The 17,524-nt window shown below is 38.8% G+C and overlaps 1 protein-coding gene and 1 pseudogene across 16 annotated transcripts in view; both read right to left on the bottom strand.

The window, feature by feature from the left end:
* The window catches only part of PHF14 (PHD finger protein 14), a 233,701-nt gene extending 229,557 nt beyond the window's left edge, over positions 1–4,144 (bottom strand). For 12 of the 15 annotated variants that reach the window (XR_015723980.1, XM_087861035.1, XM_087861036.1 and 9 more), the window contains exons 1-3: positions 3,958–4,090; positions 1,641–1,693; positions 237–347 (exon numbers count right to left, since the gene is read on the bottom strand). Coding sequence is in view for 13 of the 15 variants with exons in the window: in XM_087861035.1 (XP_087717161.1) it covers positions 237–347; positions 1,641–1,662 (133 nt within the window). In the remaining 2 variants the exon portion in view is untranslated. Of the gene's footprint in view, positions 1–236; positions 348–842; positions 1,593–1,640; positions 1,694–3,957 lie in introns of those variants that run through there. The other 3 variants (XM_045793151.2, XM_045793155.2, XM_045793158.2) reach the window with 3 other exon arrangements.
* On the bottom strand, positions 2,166–17,192 carry LOC123789235 (small ribosomal subunit protein uS3-like; annotated as a pseudogene). Its single transcript, XR_015723981.1, has 2 exons — positions 17,135–17,192; positions 2,166–4,151 (listed from the first exon to the last, which is right to left on the bottom strand). The product of XR_015723981.1 is annotated as a small ribosomal subunit protein uS3-like (transcript).
* Positions 17,193–17,524: the final 332 nt, after the last annotated feature.

Genomic DNA, 17,524 nt, shown 5'->3' on the forward strand with positions numbered 1-17,524 from the left:
TTGGTATCTATAGCATAAATTCTTTTCTGCCTGTTAATCATCTCAGTATCAATATAAACAGAAGCAATGATAGGATCTAGTGAAAGGATCTTAAGGAAATGTGAGAAATCAAATGGACAAAATAAATGAAGTTTATGTGCTTTAACTTTAAACTGGCATTTCAAAACCGATTTTTAAAAACGGTCTGAAAATAAGCCCAACTCAGCTGGGAAAAGGGAAGAAAAGGAAACATTTACCTGAGGCATCTCCAACTTTAAAATCACTGTCATCTGAACTATCATAATCGAGAGCTTCTAGCAGAGAAGCTGCCAAAGGCTTCACCTGCCTCCTCTTGGAGCTGCGATCCACTGTTAAGAGAAAACATTACATCGTCATTAATAATCACGCCAAGCAGAGAACAGCTGTGATGCTAAGGGAAGATACGGATGACCTCGTGCAGGGAATCTTTGTCTAATTCAGTTCTCAGCAAAAAAGTGGAGGAAGCTTGGGGTGGGCAAACGGGCTGGGGAGGGCTGGCAAGCAGCACAGGCGGCTCCAGGCTGGGGTGTGGCAAAGACGAACCCCGGGCAGCCAAAATCAAAGTTGACCCCCATAACATCCTCTTATGTTTCTGCGACTCGTTCATAATCCCTCACTTAGACACGGACAGTCAAGAGAAAGAAAACGCGAAGCCCAGGTAATGAAAGAAGCCTTGTTCATTCCCGCAGACTGGAAGGGAAGCGCCCCGGAAAGGTCCAGCTTCCAGCAGAAACCTGCCACCCCCCACCCTGCTCCCACAGGCCCTGACTTCTAGAAGGGTTGAAATGCACCTTTCTCCCGACGGAAGCCTCCGACACACTTACTAAGGAATCCGTGAGGTGGTCGTTTGGAGGAGACCTAGGGAGAGGCTGCGAGAGCCTAGGCAGCGCTGAGGTCGGAACTGATAACCGCGGAAACAAATCCGAAAGATGCTACTTAAAATCGGCGGCGCTGCTGCCGACCGGACCCGGGCGCCTCGAGAGCAGCGCTTAAGTCCCCTCCCGCCCCCCACCCCGCCCCCTAGTCCTCGCCGAACCGGCCCCGGCCGCTCGCGCCCCTTCCCACGGCGCTCCCGTGCCAGAGGCTCCCTCAGGCCCCGGCAGCTTTGGGGCGTTAATTTCCTCCGTTAAAACTGTTAGAAAAAATAAAAGAAAGAAAAACTTTATTAGCCTGCACCAGAAGCAACAAAAGACCCAGAATTTGCCAAGTCCGAGGTCGTTTGCCTGAGACAATAGAGAAAGCAACGACCCGGATACAGCTCGGTAGAGAAGGAAGTGAAAACACGAGGCAAAGCGCAGCCCTAAGAGCAGCAAGAGGCGTGAGCGCGTGCGCCGGGCTTGCAGCCGCTCTGTGTCTCTCCGGCGGAGGAGCCGAACAGAGCCGAGCGAGAACCGAGAGGGAGCCGAGCAGAGCCGAATAATGACGAGCGGTAGCCGAGAGCCCTGAGCGGCTGTTCCCACAAATCACTGAGGCTCCACCCCTCCCCCAAATCCGTGGGAAGCCAATGTTTGTTCCTGGTGTTTGTTTCTCAGGGAGTTACGCAGAGTACAGTTTACACAAAGGGGCGTTGCTAGCTTAAGTTACTACCAAAAACATAAATAATACCGACAGCAACATTCTACCTGCTGCCTCTGTAAATTGCATTGCTTCTTGGAACGTGCGGATATTTTACTTCCTGAGGGGGAAATGTGAGAATCGCATTAGATTTTGCTTGCTGCTTTGAAAATTACAACTGTAAGAGAGGGGAAAAAGCATTAATTTAGTTACATTAATGAACTATTATTACAACGAGTGTAATGTGGACAGTCATTTCCACATAAAGGAATATTTAATTTTACTAAGAAAACATGTAAGAGAAAACATTCCATTTCACAAGTATATCGTGTATTACCTCAGGATGTGTGTCCACATGAATGTGAAATAATGCCTTGCATCCACTTAGGGAATTTATTTTTTAAAGTGAATCTATAAACCCATAAAAACTCAGGTCAGTATGTACAACTGGATATGGTAGTCCTTCAACAGTTTCAAATGCCACATTTATTTACATACAGGTTAAATACTTTTTAAATGATATTAAAATGTTAGAATCTGACTAGTATTAATACTTTTCAAAAGTTTATATATCAAGGACAGAAAGATTTGGATAAAGTTGATTCAGTTCATTAGTTTATTCCACACATAAACATGGAGTGGCAGTGTTTATAACATGGGAAAATAAATGTGTAAGGATCAAATTATATAATGCAATAGTGGAGCTTACTCTTTAAAGAAACATGTTGAATTAGTTTGTGAACTAGAACTGAGTTTTATAATATTAAATTTGACAAAAAATAGTAAATATTTACTACAAAGTAGTATAATTTATGGAATGATTACATAGAGGCTGGATGACCTGCAAGATAGTTGTCTTTTCCCTTCCAGAACTTAAGGTACAGGTAAGGATACAAACAGGTCAGACAATTGCTATATATTGTGAGACAGGCTACCAGAGAAAGAGTACAAATGCTAAGAGGAGAGAAGGCACTCAGGGAAGGCTTCCTGGAGAAAGTGATAGAGCCAAACATACTCTGAACTGACCTGAGAAAGGGAGAAAAGGAGACAAAAATGTTCCAGACCAAGGAACGGTCATGTGCAAATGCTCAGGGCTAAGAAGAATTGGCTAGTTAGATTCCCCAAAAGCTGGACTACTTCTAATGCCCCAGGACATTCCACCGTAACAGTAGCTGTTCAAATTATAGCTCTACCTAATCTTTCTGTGTTCTTTATCCCTGCCAAAAATGTAAACTCCTCCAATCTCTAAGAATCTCTAGCCCCTGAACCAAACTACCACAGCTATGTGCCCCCTCAAATCTTTCTGTAGAAAGTTACATTCCAAAATTTTAAAAGCTACTTAGTAAACCCTCTTTCTTTTCTATGATCATTCATGCACTTCCTTGTCTAAAGTGGAAAGTTACCCTGCAGCCTTCTCAACTGGAGGCCACTCAGGCTCCCACACCTCATTTTCTCAAGAACCAGGGGTGGCATCTGATCCTTAATACCCCCCACTGGCCTTCAGACCTGTTATTCATCCAGTTAAAAGCATAGCAACTTAATTATTTGACCAGTTCCACTTCGGGAACTTAATTTCCATTCTATTTCAAACATGAACCATACTAAGGATTGTTTTACTTCCGAGGTTAGAGAACCAAACATTCCACTCTCCTCCTAGATTCATTGGGAGGAATTATACTGAATTATCTAAAAGGGAAAAGGCACTCCGAAAGCTAGCATTCAAATTTCTATAAGAGAAATTTCTAGAAATAGATTTTTTTTTTCTTCTAAGATTTCATTAAAGGCCTTTACAGAGCAAAATCCAGGCTCCAGATCCAGCTGCCAAGGAGACCCTGTTATTCCGTGGGTTCTGGCTACAGCATGGCAGGCCACTCTGGATGCCCACCCTTCTGTTCCAAGATGGGGGTGGTAGACAATTTCTTGTCTTTGGGTTCCACATGATCACACGATCAAGCAGGGGCTTCTTAGGGCCAATCTTACCACTTGGGTCCCCGGGAAGCATGATCTTCACTTTGATGCCCAGCACACCCTATCTGAGCCCCACATGGTGCACAGCAGTGTCAAAGTAGTAGTTAATAGGCTTCCCACTGTGAATCATCAGGCCATGCACAAACATCATGGATTTAACCCTCTGTCCTTGGAGTTCCCCAGATACCAAGATCTCACAGCCTTTGGCCCCACTCTTCATCATGAACTGCTGTACACTATAGCAAGCCCTCTGCACAGCAAGTCCACCTAGGAGTTTGTATCGGAGAGACTTTGCCCTAATAATAGCATACAGACCTCTTGTGGCCACCTTTTCAGTTTAAAGTTCTACACTGCCCTCAGGGAAATCAAACTTCTGAACCAGAGCAGTCAATTCCCAGATCTGCCGGCCCTTCTCACCAAGAACATCCTGTGTCCTGGTGGCCAAGATAATGATTTTGTCCTGGTTGGTGTAACTCAGACCTCAACCCCAGAGTAGCCATCTTCAGCCAGCTCCCAAGTGAGAAACTCGTTCAGTTCAGCTTTAAAGGTGCCATTGGTGACAAACTTCCTCTTCTTGGAAATCTGCACCACCATCTTGCTGCCATGGGCTGCTGATAGAAATAGACATTCTGAATAAAAAAATATAAACACATTTATATTTAATGAACATTGCCTAATTGCTCTCTAAAAACAGGCTGTACTAATATATATTATCACCAAGAGTGCATGAGAATTCTTTCCAAACCCCTGGCCATTGAGTATTAATAATCTTTTTTAATTTTTAATTTTAAGTAGTTTTAGATTTATGAAAGAATACAACAATAATACTGAATTTGTGTATACTCCTCACCCTGCTTCCACTAATGTCAACATCTTGCATAACCATGTTTACATTTACAAAACTAAGAAATTAACGTTAGCACAGTATTGTTAATTAAACCACAAACTTTATTTGGATTTTACTAGTTTTCTCACGAATGTCCCCTTTTGTTCCATGATCCAATCCAGAGGACCATGTTGCATTTAAATTAGCAATCTTTTTAAACTTTGCAATACATGTGTTAAAAGAAAAAAAAAGACAAAAAGAAAGGAAAGAAACAGAAAAGAGAAAAAAAAATTAAATAGTGAATTGCTTTTTTGATTTGTATTTAATAAATGTGGAAGAAACTTGTAGGTATTTCCCAATACCTATTATCCTTGTCTTCAAAAATAAAAGCTCCAAATTTTAACTAGACAAGTTTTTCTTTTCTTTTTTTTTCTCTTTTTTGGAAAGATTTTATTTATTTATTTATCAGAGAGAGAGAGAGCTGGGGGAGCGGGAAGGGAGGAGCCTAGAGCCCAGCACAGGCTCAATCTCATGACCCTGAGATCAGACCTGAGCCAAAATCAAGAGTCTGACACTTAACTGACCGAGCCACCCAGGTGCCCCACTAGACACAAGGTTTTCAAGAATAGAGACTACATTTTCTAACTTTCTCGAAGTTATATGTGGTTACATAATTAAGTTCTGGCCAATGGGATGCTAGCTTAAAAGGTATTTACAACTTCCAGGAAATTACATGAAATGAATTCTTTCCGCACTTTTCTGGATGCCTTTTTTCCCCCCTAATCATTGTGGGTAGAACTTCCAGTACACTGTTGAATAAAAGTAGTGAGAATACACTTCCTTGTCTTGTTCTTGAACTTGGAAAGAAAGCTTTCAATCTTTCACTGTTTTAGTCTGATGTTAGCTGTGGGTTTTCATAGATGCTTTTCTTTTGTAAGAGAATAACTTCTGTTTCTAGTTTGCTAATTGTTTTCATTTGGAAAGAGTTTTGAGTTTTATTAAATGCTTTTTCTGTATCTATTGGAACAATCATATGGTTTTTATAATTTTGTAAATTTGTCAGTATGGCATAGTATATTGATTTTCATGTGTTGAACCAACCTTGCCTAACTGGTACAAATTCCATTTAGTCATGATGTATATGTTACTGGATTCAGTTTTGCTAGTATATTGTTGAGTATTTTTGCTTGTATATTCATAAGGGATATTGCTTTGCTATTATTTTTCTGTCATATAAAAAATCTTTATTGTTTATGAACTGCCATATTAGCATCTCCTATAATATTTTTCTATATGTCTTGAAGGTACACACTGTAAATTACTATTGGCATTCTTAACTCAGAAAAATTTGAATCTCCTAATGATATGCCATCTTCTTGTTAAATTACTTCTGTTATATAATCTATCATGCTTTTCTTTTGTTCTACATTCAATTCAAGGTATTCATGCATTAGTACACATATTAGGAGAATAAGTATTTCCTAATAGTTGCAACCATGGACAGCCTTAATGTAGTATTTTGCCAAAGAACACTCTTAATTTTCACAATTCTCTCCAACTAATTAAGTTGAAAATGACTGTACAAGTATCATCAACAAGTATAAAAAGCAGATTTATATTTAGAAGTGGTCCTTCAAATTACTCCTACAAAAGGTGGTGAAGTAAGTAGCATAGTGTTATATGGATACTTGCTATATGGAAAAGAAACAAACAGAAAAACAAAAGACAGCAAACAGAGAGTCTGCAGAACTGAATTCGAGTCCAAGCTTTGCCACTGAATTTGTTTGACCTTCAAAAAGGCAACTTGAACTCTTTGAGCCTCTGATTCTTCATATAGAATCTGGACATGATAATAATAACCTCTCCAGTTAAATGAAAAGTTTTGAGAAGTAGATGACAAAGGACTCTCTCCAAAATTACTCCAGAAAATGGGAGAAAACAAAACAAAACAAAACAAAAAAACAAAAAACAAAAAAAACAAGGAGGGCATGCAATGCACATAATGATGTAAAAAGAAAAGAGAAAAAAAAGTTATAATTAAATATGAATTAATTATTGATAATGAAATTGTGAAATTTAATATGATTATTAAGCAAAGATAGGTAACCAGAAGAGCCATAATTCTAAAAGATTATAACTCAATCCAAGAGAGTTGGAGGTAAAGAGATGGGAAGCATGGGGAAAGTAAAATAAGAGAAATGAAAACAAAAATTGAATTGTCTTATATGGTTCAAGGGAGAAGCTGTAGATTCTGATTAATTTTTTTAATCCAGGAAAATACAAATCAGTTTGTTATAAATCTAAGGACAATATACCTGGTTCACAAAGGGTAGTTGAACACATGAACTACCTTTCTACCCTTCCTAAATTTCACTGAAGTCGCAGAACAAATATAAAATGGCCATAAAACCACAGTACTGTTATAAACTCAGGAGGAGTGTCACCAACAAACTTTTGAAGGCTATTGAGGAATTTTGATAATTACAGAGGTAGGCTCAGATTGCCAACAAAACCGACCAGGCTAAGAAGCTATTAATTTCATTCAGCTGAAAGAAAGGAGTTACTGAAGTGAGATTTTCCTATTAAGTGTCTGCATGACCCTCAGATGAGAGATAATAAGGCCTATAAAAAGGGCTAAGCCTTCGACAACAGTATGGGTGATTCATTAAAAGGAAAAAGTCACACAACAATCCTGTTTCAGCTTTCTCTCCAGAATAAAAGTTCAAGTTCAGTTCTTATTAAATGGGAAGTCTGATTCCAGAAATTTTCAGAATGGGTGCTAGGTTTATAAGAGAAAGAATGATAGCCCAGTGACGATCAACTGCCACAGGAAAAATCTAGCATCATGAACTACTCATAAACCATAAAGGATAGCCTACTCACTCACATGCACCCTCCCCGTACCACCAACCTTCTTCCCACCCACTATAACCACTGGAGCAAGGACGTCTATAAACAGAACTAGCATTCGTTACCTGCCGGTTGAACAGGGCTTCTTATTTAGGCAAGGGATATAAATTCTGGCTACCAATACCATGAATCTATGTATACAGACATATAGGCAAGCAAGCTTCGTTAAATATTAAAGTAAAACTAACAACATGAGAGGAACTAAAGTTTTAAAAACCTTTAAAACAATTATATAATTCAGATATATCAGGGTTCCTTGTACATCATGAGATTTAGAAGGTAAAAGGGAGGCAGAGGCCATCTACTTTTAGCTGCAGCAGCACCAAAACAAGCTCCGTTATCTACGAAGATAGAATCCACATTCTGGCATCTACTCACCAGCTTCAAAGGTATAAGGTTACGGTGGATGAACAGTTCTGGAAAAGGTTAGCGCCAATAGCTGTACTCATTTTCTGACTTCTAGATCACAGCTACAAGTGTATGATCTTCAAACTAAGTCTCATTGGATCCCTGACTTTCATTCCTCCAGCCTTTCAAATGACTTCATATGCACCAAATTTCTTTTCAGCATAACATACCTAGACTGGTTTCTGTTTGCTCTACTGAAACCTTGTCTGATACAGTGTTTACAGAAAGGTGTTCAGAAAATAAATAAATAAAACCTCAAAATGGGAATTTAAGATTTATTATTTAATTTGGTGCGGGTCAAAAGACAGTGGTGATTTTATTACCAGTGGAAAATAAGATATTGGCAATTCAAGGCATGCATGATAAAAGAGTTACTTATATTATCACATGATATTACCTGGAATAAGGTGCCTCTTAAGGCCAGCTCTTTGTAACAAGTATTTGTTATGATCTAATGCTAAGATGAGAATAAGAAATATTGAACAGGGTTGGAACCAGCATAAGCCAGCAGCTAGCCATCATTTATGATCCTTTAAGGATATCTCCTGCAGAGAGCCCATGGCTCATTTTATCTTGCCATAATTAATATTTTCAGAGGTATTCAAGAGAAAACAATATTGACGAAGAAAAGATTGTGCTCAAATTTCTGAACTTGAAGAGAATTCTAAATGTTCCTTTAGAGAAAAGACAGAATATCTATGAAGGAGTAGGAATTAGGTTCAAATAAGAATTGTTAACTGCAACTTTGGATGTTGGGGAACTTCTAAAATCCTTTCAATGCTTTGCAATAAAGTGTTCACTGATAATCATCCTTTTCAAATTATGTAAAATATACTGACTGCAGGATTCTCTTCAAGGATTTAGGCAGCAAAGGTCTATTCTAGTATTACATGAATAAAAACTTTCTACATATTTTTTTTAAAGATTTTATTTATTTATGTGACAGAGAGACAGCCAGCGAGAGAGGGAACACAGCAGGGGAGTGAGAGAGGAAGAAGCAGGCTCCCAGCGGAGGAGCCCGATGTGGGACTGGATTCCGGAACGCCGGGATCACGCCCTGAGCCGAAGGCAGACGCTTTAACGACTGCGCTACCCAGGCGCCCCAAACTTTCTACATATTTAACAAATGAATAATATTGAAAAGATTTTAAGTTAGTTTCTCACAGCTAGTATGTATATATAGTACAAAAATTTTAAATGTGCAAAAGAGTATCATGAAAATAAATTATCATCTTATCTTTGTACCTTACCCAATCATCTCTCTAGATATAACAAAATAACCTTTTTTTTTTTAAGATTTTATTTATTTATTTATTTGACAGAGAGAGAGAGACTGCCAGCGAGAGAGGGAACACAAGCAGGGAGAAGTGGGAGAGGAAGAAGCAGGCTACCAGCCGAGGAGCCTGATGCGGGGCTTGAACCCAGAACACTGGGATCACACCCTGAGCCATAGGCAGACGCTTAACGTCTGCGCCACCCAGGCACTCCAACAAGTTAACTTTTTTTAAAAATGGTACTTGGGATACCTGGGTGGCTCAGTCACTTTAGTGCCGGACTATTGGTTTTGGCTCAGGTCATGATCTGCCATCAGAAATTGACCTCAGCAGGGAGTCTGCTTCCCCTTTCCCTCTGCCCTTCCCCCTGTTCTGCACTCTCTCCCTCTAAAATAAATAAATAGACCTTTTTTTTTAAAAAAAAAAAAAAGGTGCTTAGCTCAGGGTTGAGTTTTTATAACGGCTTTATTGAGATATAATTCACATACCATAAAATTTACCCTTTTGTGGTGTAAAATTCAGCAGTTTTTAGCATATTCAAAAGTTGTACAACAATTACCACTACCTAATTCTAGAACATTTACTTACTCCAGAAAGAAACTTCATACCCAGTAGCAGTTACTTCAATTTCCCCTATTCCTAGTCCCTGCCAATCAATAATTTACTTTCTGTCTGTATGGATTTGGCTATTCTAGATATTTCACATAAATGGAATAAAAAAAATGTGTGGTCTCATGTGTCTGGATTCTTTAATCAAGCACAGTGTTTTCATGATTCATTCACATAGTAACATAGCTTTTTAAAAAACTAACATGATACTGTGAAATGTTATCAGTATTTGTTCTGTATGAAAAAAAGATAGGGGCGCCTGGGTAGTGCAGTGGTTAAGCATCTGCCTTCAGCTCAGGGCGTGATCCCAGTGTTCTGAGATCGAGTCCCACATCAGGCTCCTCCACTAAGAGCCTGCTTCTTCCTCTCCCACTTCCCCTGCTTGTGTTCCCTCTCTCGCTGGCTGTCTCTCTCTGTCAAATAAATAAATAAAATCTTTAAAAAAAAAAAAGAAAAAAGAAAAAAGATAAAAGTGAGAGGTGAGTACTTCAATATTTGCTGTAATAGTTGTTTATTAGACAGATCTCTTAGACAAGCTAAGGTATTCAATTATTTTTCAGTGCATATGAATGGCAGTCTATGGAGCTGTGTTTCACAAGGGGCAAGTCCCAAGAAAGCAAAGCAGATGGGCAAAGACAGCATCAGTGATGCAACATCATAAAATGTACAATACTGGATGTTAGAGAGACAAATAAGGTTAGTTAGAGACAGGTTTCGTGTCATCAACTCAAAAGCTGCAGAGGAGCTTTCAAACAAACAAAAATGCATAAATGATACCTTCTGTTCTTTTTTTAATCCATCAGATATTTAAGTGACAATCATAAGCAAACTCCCTAACATGGTTCTAAATCTATACAATTCAGTTAAGAAATTATTGCAAAATATAACAAAGAAAAGTGAAAAATAAATAAAAGTACAGATCAAAGGATCATCAAGAAGCAAACACCTTTCTAAACACTATGCCAAGGGGTACCTGGTTGGCTCAGCAGTTAAGCCTCTGCCTTCAGCTCAGGTCATGATCTCAGGTCCTGGGATTGAGCCCCTTGTCAGGCTCTCTGCTTAGCAGGGAGTTTACTTCTCCCTCTCACTCTGCCTCTGTTTCTCTATCTCTCTCTCTCTCTCTCAAGTAAATAAATAAATCTTAAGAAAAAAAAACCCACCATGCCAAGACCAAAGAAGCCTCTCTCTTGGGGCGCCTGGGTGGCACAGTTGTTAAGCGTCTGCCTTCAGCTCAGGGCGTGATCCCGGCGTTATGGGATCGAGCCCCACATCAGGCTCCTCTGCTATGAGCCTGCTTCTTCCTCTCCCACTCCCCCTGCTTGTGTTCCCTCTCTCGCTGGCTGTCTCTATCTCTGTTAAATAAATTAATAAAATCAAAAAAAAAAAAAAAAGAAGCCTCTCTCGAGCCTCCTCAATTAATACTCCTTACTTCCTATAAAGTTAGTCATTATCCTGAGTCTAATACTACTTTTAAATATTATATAAATGGACGCACACAGTATGTGTTGTTTTGTTTCTGTTTTTTTTTCTTTTTGTACTGATATTTGTTTTTTGTGAGAATCATTTATGTTGTTATGTGTACTCGTAGTTCATTTGCAATGTGGAATCCCATGCTTGAATGTACTACATTTATTTATTCGTTTGCCCTTGATAAACATTTTTGCTCTTTCCAGTTCAAGGCTATTATAAATAATGATTCTATATGCATTCTTGTTTGTGTCTCTTGGTACACATAAGCACACATTACTGTTGGGTTTATATCTCAGAGTGAATACTGGATAGTATTCAAATATTCAACTTTGGTACAAAAAGTCAAGCAGATTTTCTAAGTGTAGTACCAATTTATACTCTCATCAGCAATGTATTTAAGTCTGGTTTTCTTCTCTTCTATAGGATACTTAATGGAGTCTTTTGAATCTTTAGTTTGATATCCTACATCAGATTTGAAACAATCTTTGTTATTATATTTCCAATTTTTTTTTTTTTGCCTCAGTATCTTAGTCTTCTTCAGGACTTCGATTTCATGTATCTTGGATGCTATCACGTATGTCTCTTGCACTATCACCATTTTGCTTAACAGTTACTTCTTTATTCTTTTCCTCTTGCATTTTATTATAATTAGCAAGAAGAAGCAAGGTTGTACCTTTAACACTTTACTTGGAAATCTCCTCAGCTAAATATCCAAATTCATCATCGACCAATTTTGCTTTATACCCAACAAAAGGACACAATTTAGCCAAGTTGTCTGCCACTTATAAAAAGGTCACCTTTCTTACAAAGGCCAATAACATGTTCCCCATTTCTTTCTGTCACCAGAAGCAACTTTAATATTCATAATTCTACCAATATTCTGTTAGTGACAATATGCATATTCTCTAAGATGATAGAAGCTTTCTCTACTGTGTTCCTCTTTTCCAACGGAACCATCACCAGAACTGCCTTTGATGTCTGTATTTCTACCAATTGTCTCTTTAAGGCAATCTAGGATTTTTCTATCATGCACTTCAAAATTCTTCCAGCTTCTACCCATTACTCAATTCCAAAGGTATTTCCTCTTTTCCAGGTATTTGTTACAGGAGCAACTCACTTCTGGTACCAAAATCTGCCTTATTTTTTAAAAGTTTACCATAAAAATTATTACAATTGGGTGACTTAAAATAGTAGGAATTTATTTTCTCACAGTTCTGGAGGTCAGAAATCTGAAATGAAAGTGTTGACAGGGCCACATTTCCTCCAAAAACTCTAGGGGAGAATCTTTCCCTTGCCTCTTCCAGTTCCTAGTGGCTCCTGGTGTTCCTGGGCTTGTTGCAAGACTCCAATCTCTATCTCTGTCTTTACATGGATTTTTCTGTGTATCTATGTCTTCCCTTCTTTTCTTATAAAAAAATCAGTCATTGGATTTAGGGCCTATTCTAATTAAGTACGACCTTAACTAATTCTAATTAAGTATGACCTCAACTAATTACATCTGCAATGACCCTAATTCCAAATAACTTCATATTCTGAGGTTCCAGGTATTCACAAATAATGTCAATGGACATTATTCAACCCTCCACAGTCTTCAATATCTTTGTACACAAAAAGATAGTCTGCATTGACCGAATAACGTAGTCTGCCAATCTTGGTGGTGAAAGTTTTTGAGCAATTTCTAAATCAATAATTTTAACTCATATTCACTAGGGCCCCATAGATGAGGGATCTGATATTTCTTTGATAAAACTGTTGTTATTAGACTGGTTGGGATTAAAGGAAACATGGGTGGACTCTTCTTGTCAAGTTTTATTATGAGGTTAATGCTTATTTTGTAATGTGAATTTGGAAGATTCCTTTTTCAAAGATATGGGACAAATTTAATAGCATAAGAATTATCTATACTTATGGACTGAATAATTGTGTGCCCCCCTTTATATGTTGAAGCCCTACACCCCAATGTGACAGTATTTGGAGATAGGGCCTTTGAGAGGTAATTAGGTGTAGATGAGATCATGAGGGTGGAGCCCCCATGATGGAGTTAGTATCTTTATAAGAAAAAGAGAGGCCAGAGCTCACTCTCTCTGTCAAGTGACGATGGCCTCCATCTGCCAGCCAGGAAGAGGGTTCTCACTGGGGACCAAATCTGCTGACACCTTAATTTTGGACTAGTGAATGCTTTCATATATATAGCTGTTTTTAAAGACCAACAACGGTAGTTTGCTCTCTGCAGATGAGTAACATACTTTGACTGTCTTACGTCATGGATACATCAACTCTGCAGTCCTATTACAGGGTCCTTGATCACCTCTTTATTCCACAGAAATTCATGTTGGTCAGTTACATTGATGGTATCATGGTAATTGGACCTAGTAAGAAAGAAGTAACAACTACTTAGGACATAGGTAAGATAATTATAGGCCAGATGGTAGAAAGTAAATCTGGCCAAAAATCAGGTTTCTGCCACCTCAGTGAAATTTCTAGGGTTCCAGCAGTCTGGGACATGTCAACATAGCTCTTTAAAAGTAAAGGGCAGATTATTGCATCTGGCTCCTCTTATCACAAAGAAGCTTTCTACTATGTGGGCCTCTTTGAATTTTGGAGGCAACAATTACATGATCTGTGTGTGCTACCCTGACCCATTTACTGAGCAACTTGAAAAGCTGCTAGTTTTGGGCAGGATCCTGCAACAGGTCTGGGCTCCCCTGCAAATTGTTCTTCACCTGAGATGTATAACCTAGCAAATCTGTTGGTGCTGGAAGCAAATTACCATGCTACCTCGGTTATCTACCATGAACTGGGTCTTATCTGACCAACGAAGCTATAATATTGAATATGCACTGCAGCATTTCATCACCAAGTGGAAACCATCACCTGATGGATTTGAGTAGGTCCTGAAAGCATAAGTTCCATGTCCGTGTTCTATACTCCCCTCTCAACCTGCACCTATGGTAATGGAGCATTGCCTATGAACAATTAACTAAGAAAGACATATTTGAGCCTGGTTTACAGATTGTTCTGTATAAAGTGCTATCAATATTCCAAAGTAGACAGATGTAGTACTGTAGTCCCACTTTGGATTGACTCTGAAGGACAGTCGTGAGAGACAATATGGAAGTGGTTCTTCTTACTTTCCCTAGTGATCCACTAGTAAAATTCTGATTTACCATCCCTGCAACTGTGGCTTTGCTGGTTTAGAAGTCATAATTTCAAGGAAAGAAAATTCTATTACTCTATTAGCTTGGGTGGTTGATTTTGATTAGCATGGGGAAATTGGGATACTACAACTCAATGATGGCAAAGAGGAATATGTCCGGAATGCATGAGATTCCCCTAGGGCATCTCTTATTTTTTCTTTTCTTGCCAAATTCCTTCTTTAGTTTCTATATTCCTGAACTACGTTTATATCTAATTCTGTGACAAAGGGCTCTAGAAATAGGGTCTCTCTGTCTCCATGGGTTCCACCTGTCCCCACTTCTAATGTTATCTTTGCTTCTGACTTCACGTTCCTCTTCCCTTACTGACTGCCTCTCCTGTTGACTTCAGACTGCAATAAGATACTGCTCCCATGATTGCATAATGTCAGTTCCTTGTAATAAATTCCTTATTATGTACGCATATTTTCTAGGAGTTCTGTTTCTCTGGCTAAGCCCTGAATGGTATATTTATTTGCCTCCATTTCTGACTTGATCTAACTTTGCTGTTCTGATTCCTCCCTCCTGGCCTGGTCCCTATTTTAGGGTTTTAGCATTAACACTCTTCTCTCATTATACTTTCCTTCACACACATTCTTCATGGACAAGCTCATCAGTTTCCAATAACTGTCACCTATATCCCCTTTCCTTTTAAATGGTACCTCTAGACCAAACTTCTCTCTTGAGCTGAAGAGTGATGCTTCTGCCAGCCTTCAGAACATCTCTAATTGGATATTTTAGAGGTATACCAGACTTAACATTTCCAAAAATGAATTTATATTCTTGATCTTGGTTAGGACACTATATATCCAGTAGCCTAAGTCATATATCAGTGTCTACTGTAGCACTTGTCATAAAGCTTTGTAATAATGATACCACTAGCCCCACTAGACTTGAAGATGTTGAAGAAAGCAATGTGTTATTCTTCTTATCCTAAGCACCCAGCATGAGGAGCAATATACAGTGGTCATTTAATATATGTTTAATGAATGAATGAATGAATGAATGGATTCATACAGAAGATAGAAATTTCAGAGAGATAATAAATAACAGAAGAATAGAACGTAGCTATTCTAAAAAAATTTAATTTGAAGATCTAGGTGTATGGTATAATTTTCCAAAAATTGTAAATATGCAGTTTTCCTAAAATATTGTTTAACCAGGAAGTTTCAGTGAAAATGAGTGTCACTATTTCAAATTGTTAGAGTTTTGGGGCACCTGGGTGGCTCAGTCGGTTAAATGTCAGACTCTTGATTTCAGCTCAGGTCATGACCTCAGGGTTGTGGGATCCAGCCCTGGTCAGGCTCCACACTCAGCCAGAAGTCAGCCTGAGATTCTCTCCTTTTCCCTCTACCCCTCCACCCCCTTGTGCATGCTCTCTCTTTCTCTCCTTCAAATAAATAAATCTTTAATAAAATAAATAAATAAATAAATAAATACATTGTTAAAGTTTCTTTGCTTTTCAGTATTCATTGAATTTTGTACATAAAGTTCTTAAGGTATTTAATTTAAACTAATGGCAGTATGTGAAGCTTTGAGATTTACAACAGTGGAAGTAAACTTTCACAGCCCAGAATATGTTCTCATTTTTCTAATAGAAATTTTATAATTAAATACAGTTTATGCTAAGTAACCATTATACTAGTGGAAGAACATATTTATTTTTAGATTAAGGATAGCTGCAGAATCTTCATTAACAAGTGAAGGTATAATTTGTATTTGTGTTATCAGAAAAACAACTACAGTTGTCAATTTATCTGCTAGAAAAATAATTAAATGCCTAAATGCAAACAGAGTAAAAAATATAAGATTCTGCCTTCAATTTGCATTATTATCATATTCCACGGCTCACTTACCAAATTATTCTTCTTTAAAGAAGCCATTTTTTTTACTGTCACACATTAATAACAACACATAATCACTCTGCCTTCCAGAATTTTCTAGGCTTGAATTTACAGAGAAACTCTGCAAGAGAAATCATTTTTGGGGGGTGCTATTGATACACTGCTTAGACATTTTTAGAGCTATTTGCAGTACAACTTACATCTAATTTAGACAACTATGATATATATTTTTCTAGTCTGATCTCTCTTCTGACCTAGAGATTTGTATTTTACATAAATACATATCCATCATTCTCTATTGTTTCTTATCGCAATAATTGGCATCAACATCCACACAGCCAATCAAAACTGAACCTCTGAAAATATCTTGGGCTTCTCCTTCTCCTCACTGCCTCACTTTCGACCAATGTCTGCAATCCTTTCTACATCATCACACTGCCCACACTGGTCCAAGACACTATATCTCTCGCAAGGACTACTACCATGGCCCTTGACCATCCACTCCCCTTTGATGCTTTTGTCCTCTAATCCATTCTTCATGGACAAAGCAATCGTTTACAACCACAGCAACTCTTTTATTTACTTATTTATTTGCATAACTTCCTAATGCTCTCAGCATAAAACCCTTGATGTTTAAGTGGTCACTAGCCCAGCAGATCTGATCCCCACCCTGCTCTCCCTCTTCAAGTTCCAACCATGCCAGACCTCCTTCCGCTTTTCAGAAGGATCTCTCCAGTTTCAGCCTGTCACACTTACTAACACTATTATGTACACCTGCATCATCCGTTTTAACTTGGTCAATGTTTACTTCTCCTTTCAGTTTCACTTTGCTTTTTCGAAGGAGCCTTGTCCTAGTCTTCTCAGTCCCAATCACTGGAGTGATGAGTCGATTAATGCTTAAAACTACGTAGGATATTGGAGAGGGTTCAGATTGTCCCGAGACCCCGGAAGCCAGTCCCATGTTATGACTTTCAGATAAAAAAAATAAAAACAACAGATAAATGAAAATTGTGTTAGAGTACTGTAAGATATGTGTAGGAACAGGAGCACTCAAAATACCTTTTAAGAATGCAATTTCGGGTCCCTGGACAGGGTATAAGGGTATGCCATTGAACATTAAATCCAGAGCCAGAACCTGGGGATTTAGAGATTACGTACGTTGAGAGGGCTACTGCCATCGTCAAGTCATTTACTAGTTTTTAACTTCTGCCCGTTAGCGACAGTCTAACACAGGAAGCAGCTGCAGTCTTCTTAAACCACAGTCGCTGACCTTAGCAGCAAGAGACTCGACCTGCTCTCCAGGCGCCGGACGCTCAGCAGCCGCAGGCGCCGTGCAGCTCCCTCAGCGACCTTCAGGGCCGGCAAGCGCGCGCCCAGCACGCGCGCCCTCAACCCTTAGCGCGCGCGGACAGGCTCGCCCGCGCCTCCCAAGAAGACCCCACCCATCCC

This window comes from Ursus americanus, chromosome 3 (genome assembly GCF_024610735.1).
Source record: "Ursus americanus isolate L20-20 chromosome 3, mUrsAme1.1.p, whole genome shotgun sequence".
Lineage (NCBI taxonomy): Eukaryota > Metazoa > Chordata > Mammalia > Carnivora > Ursidae > Ursus > Ursus americanus.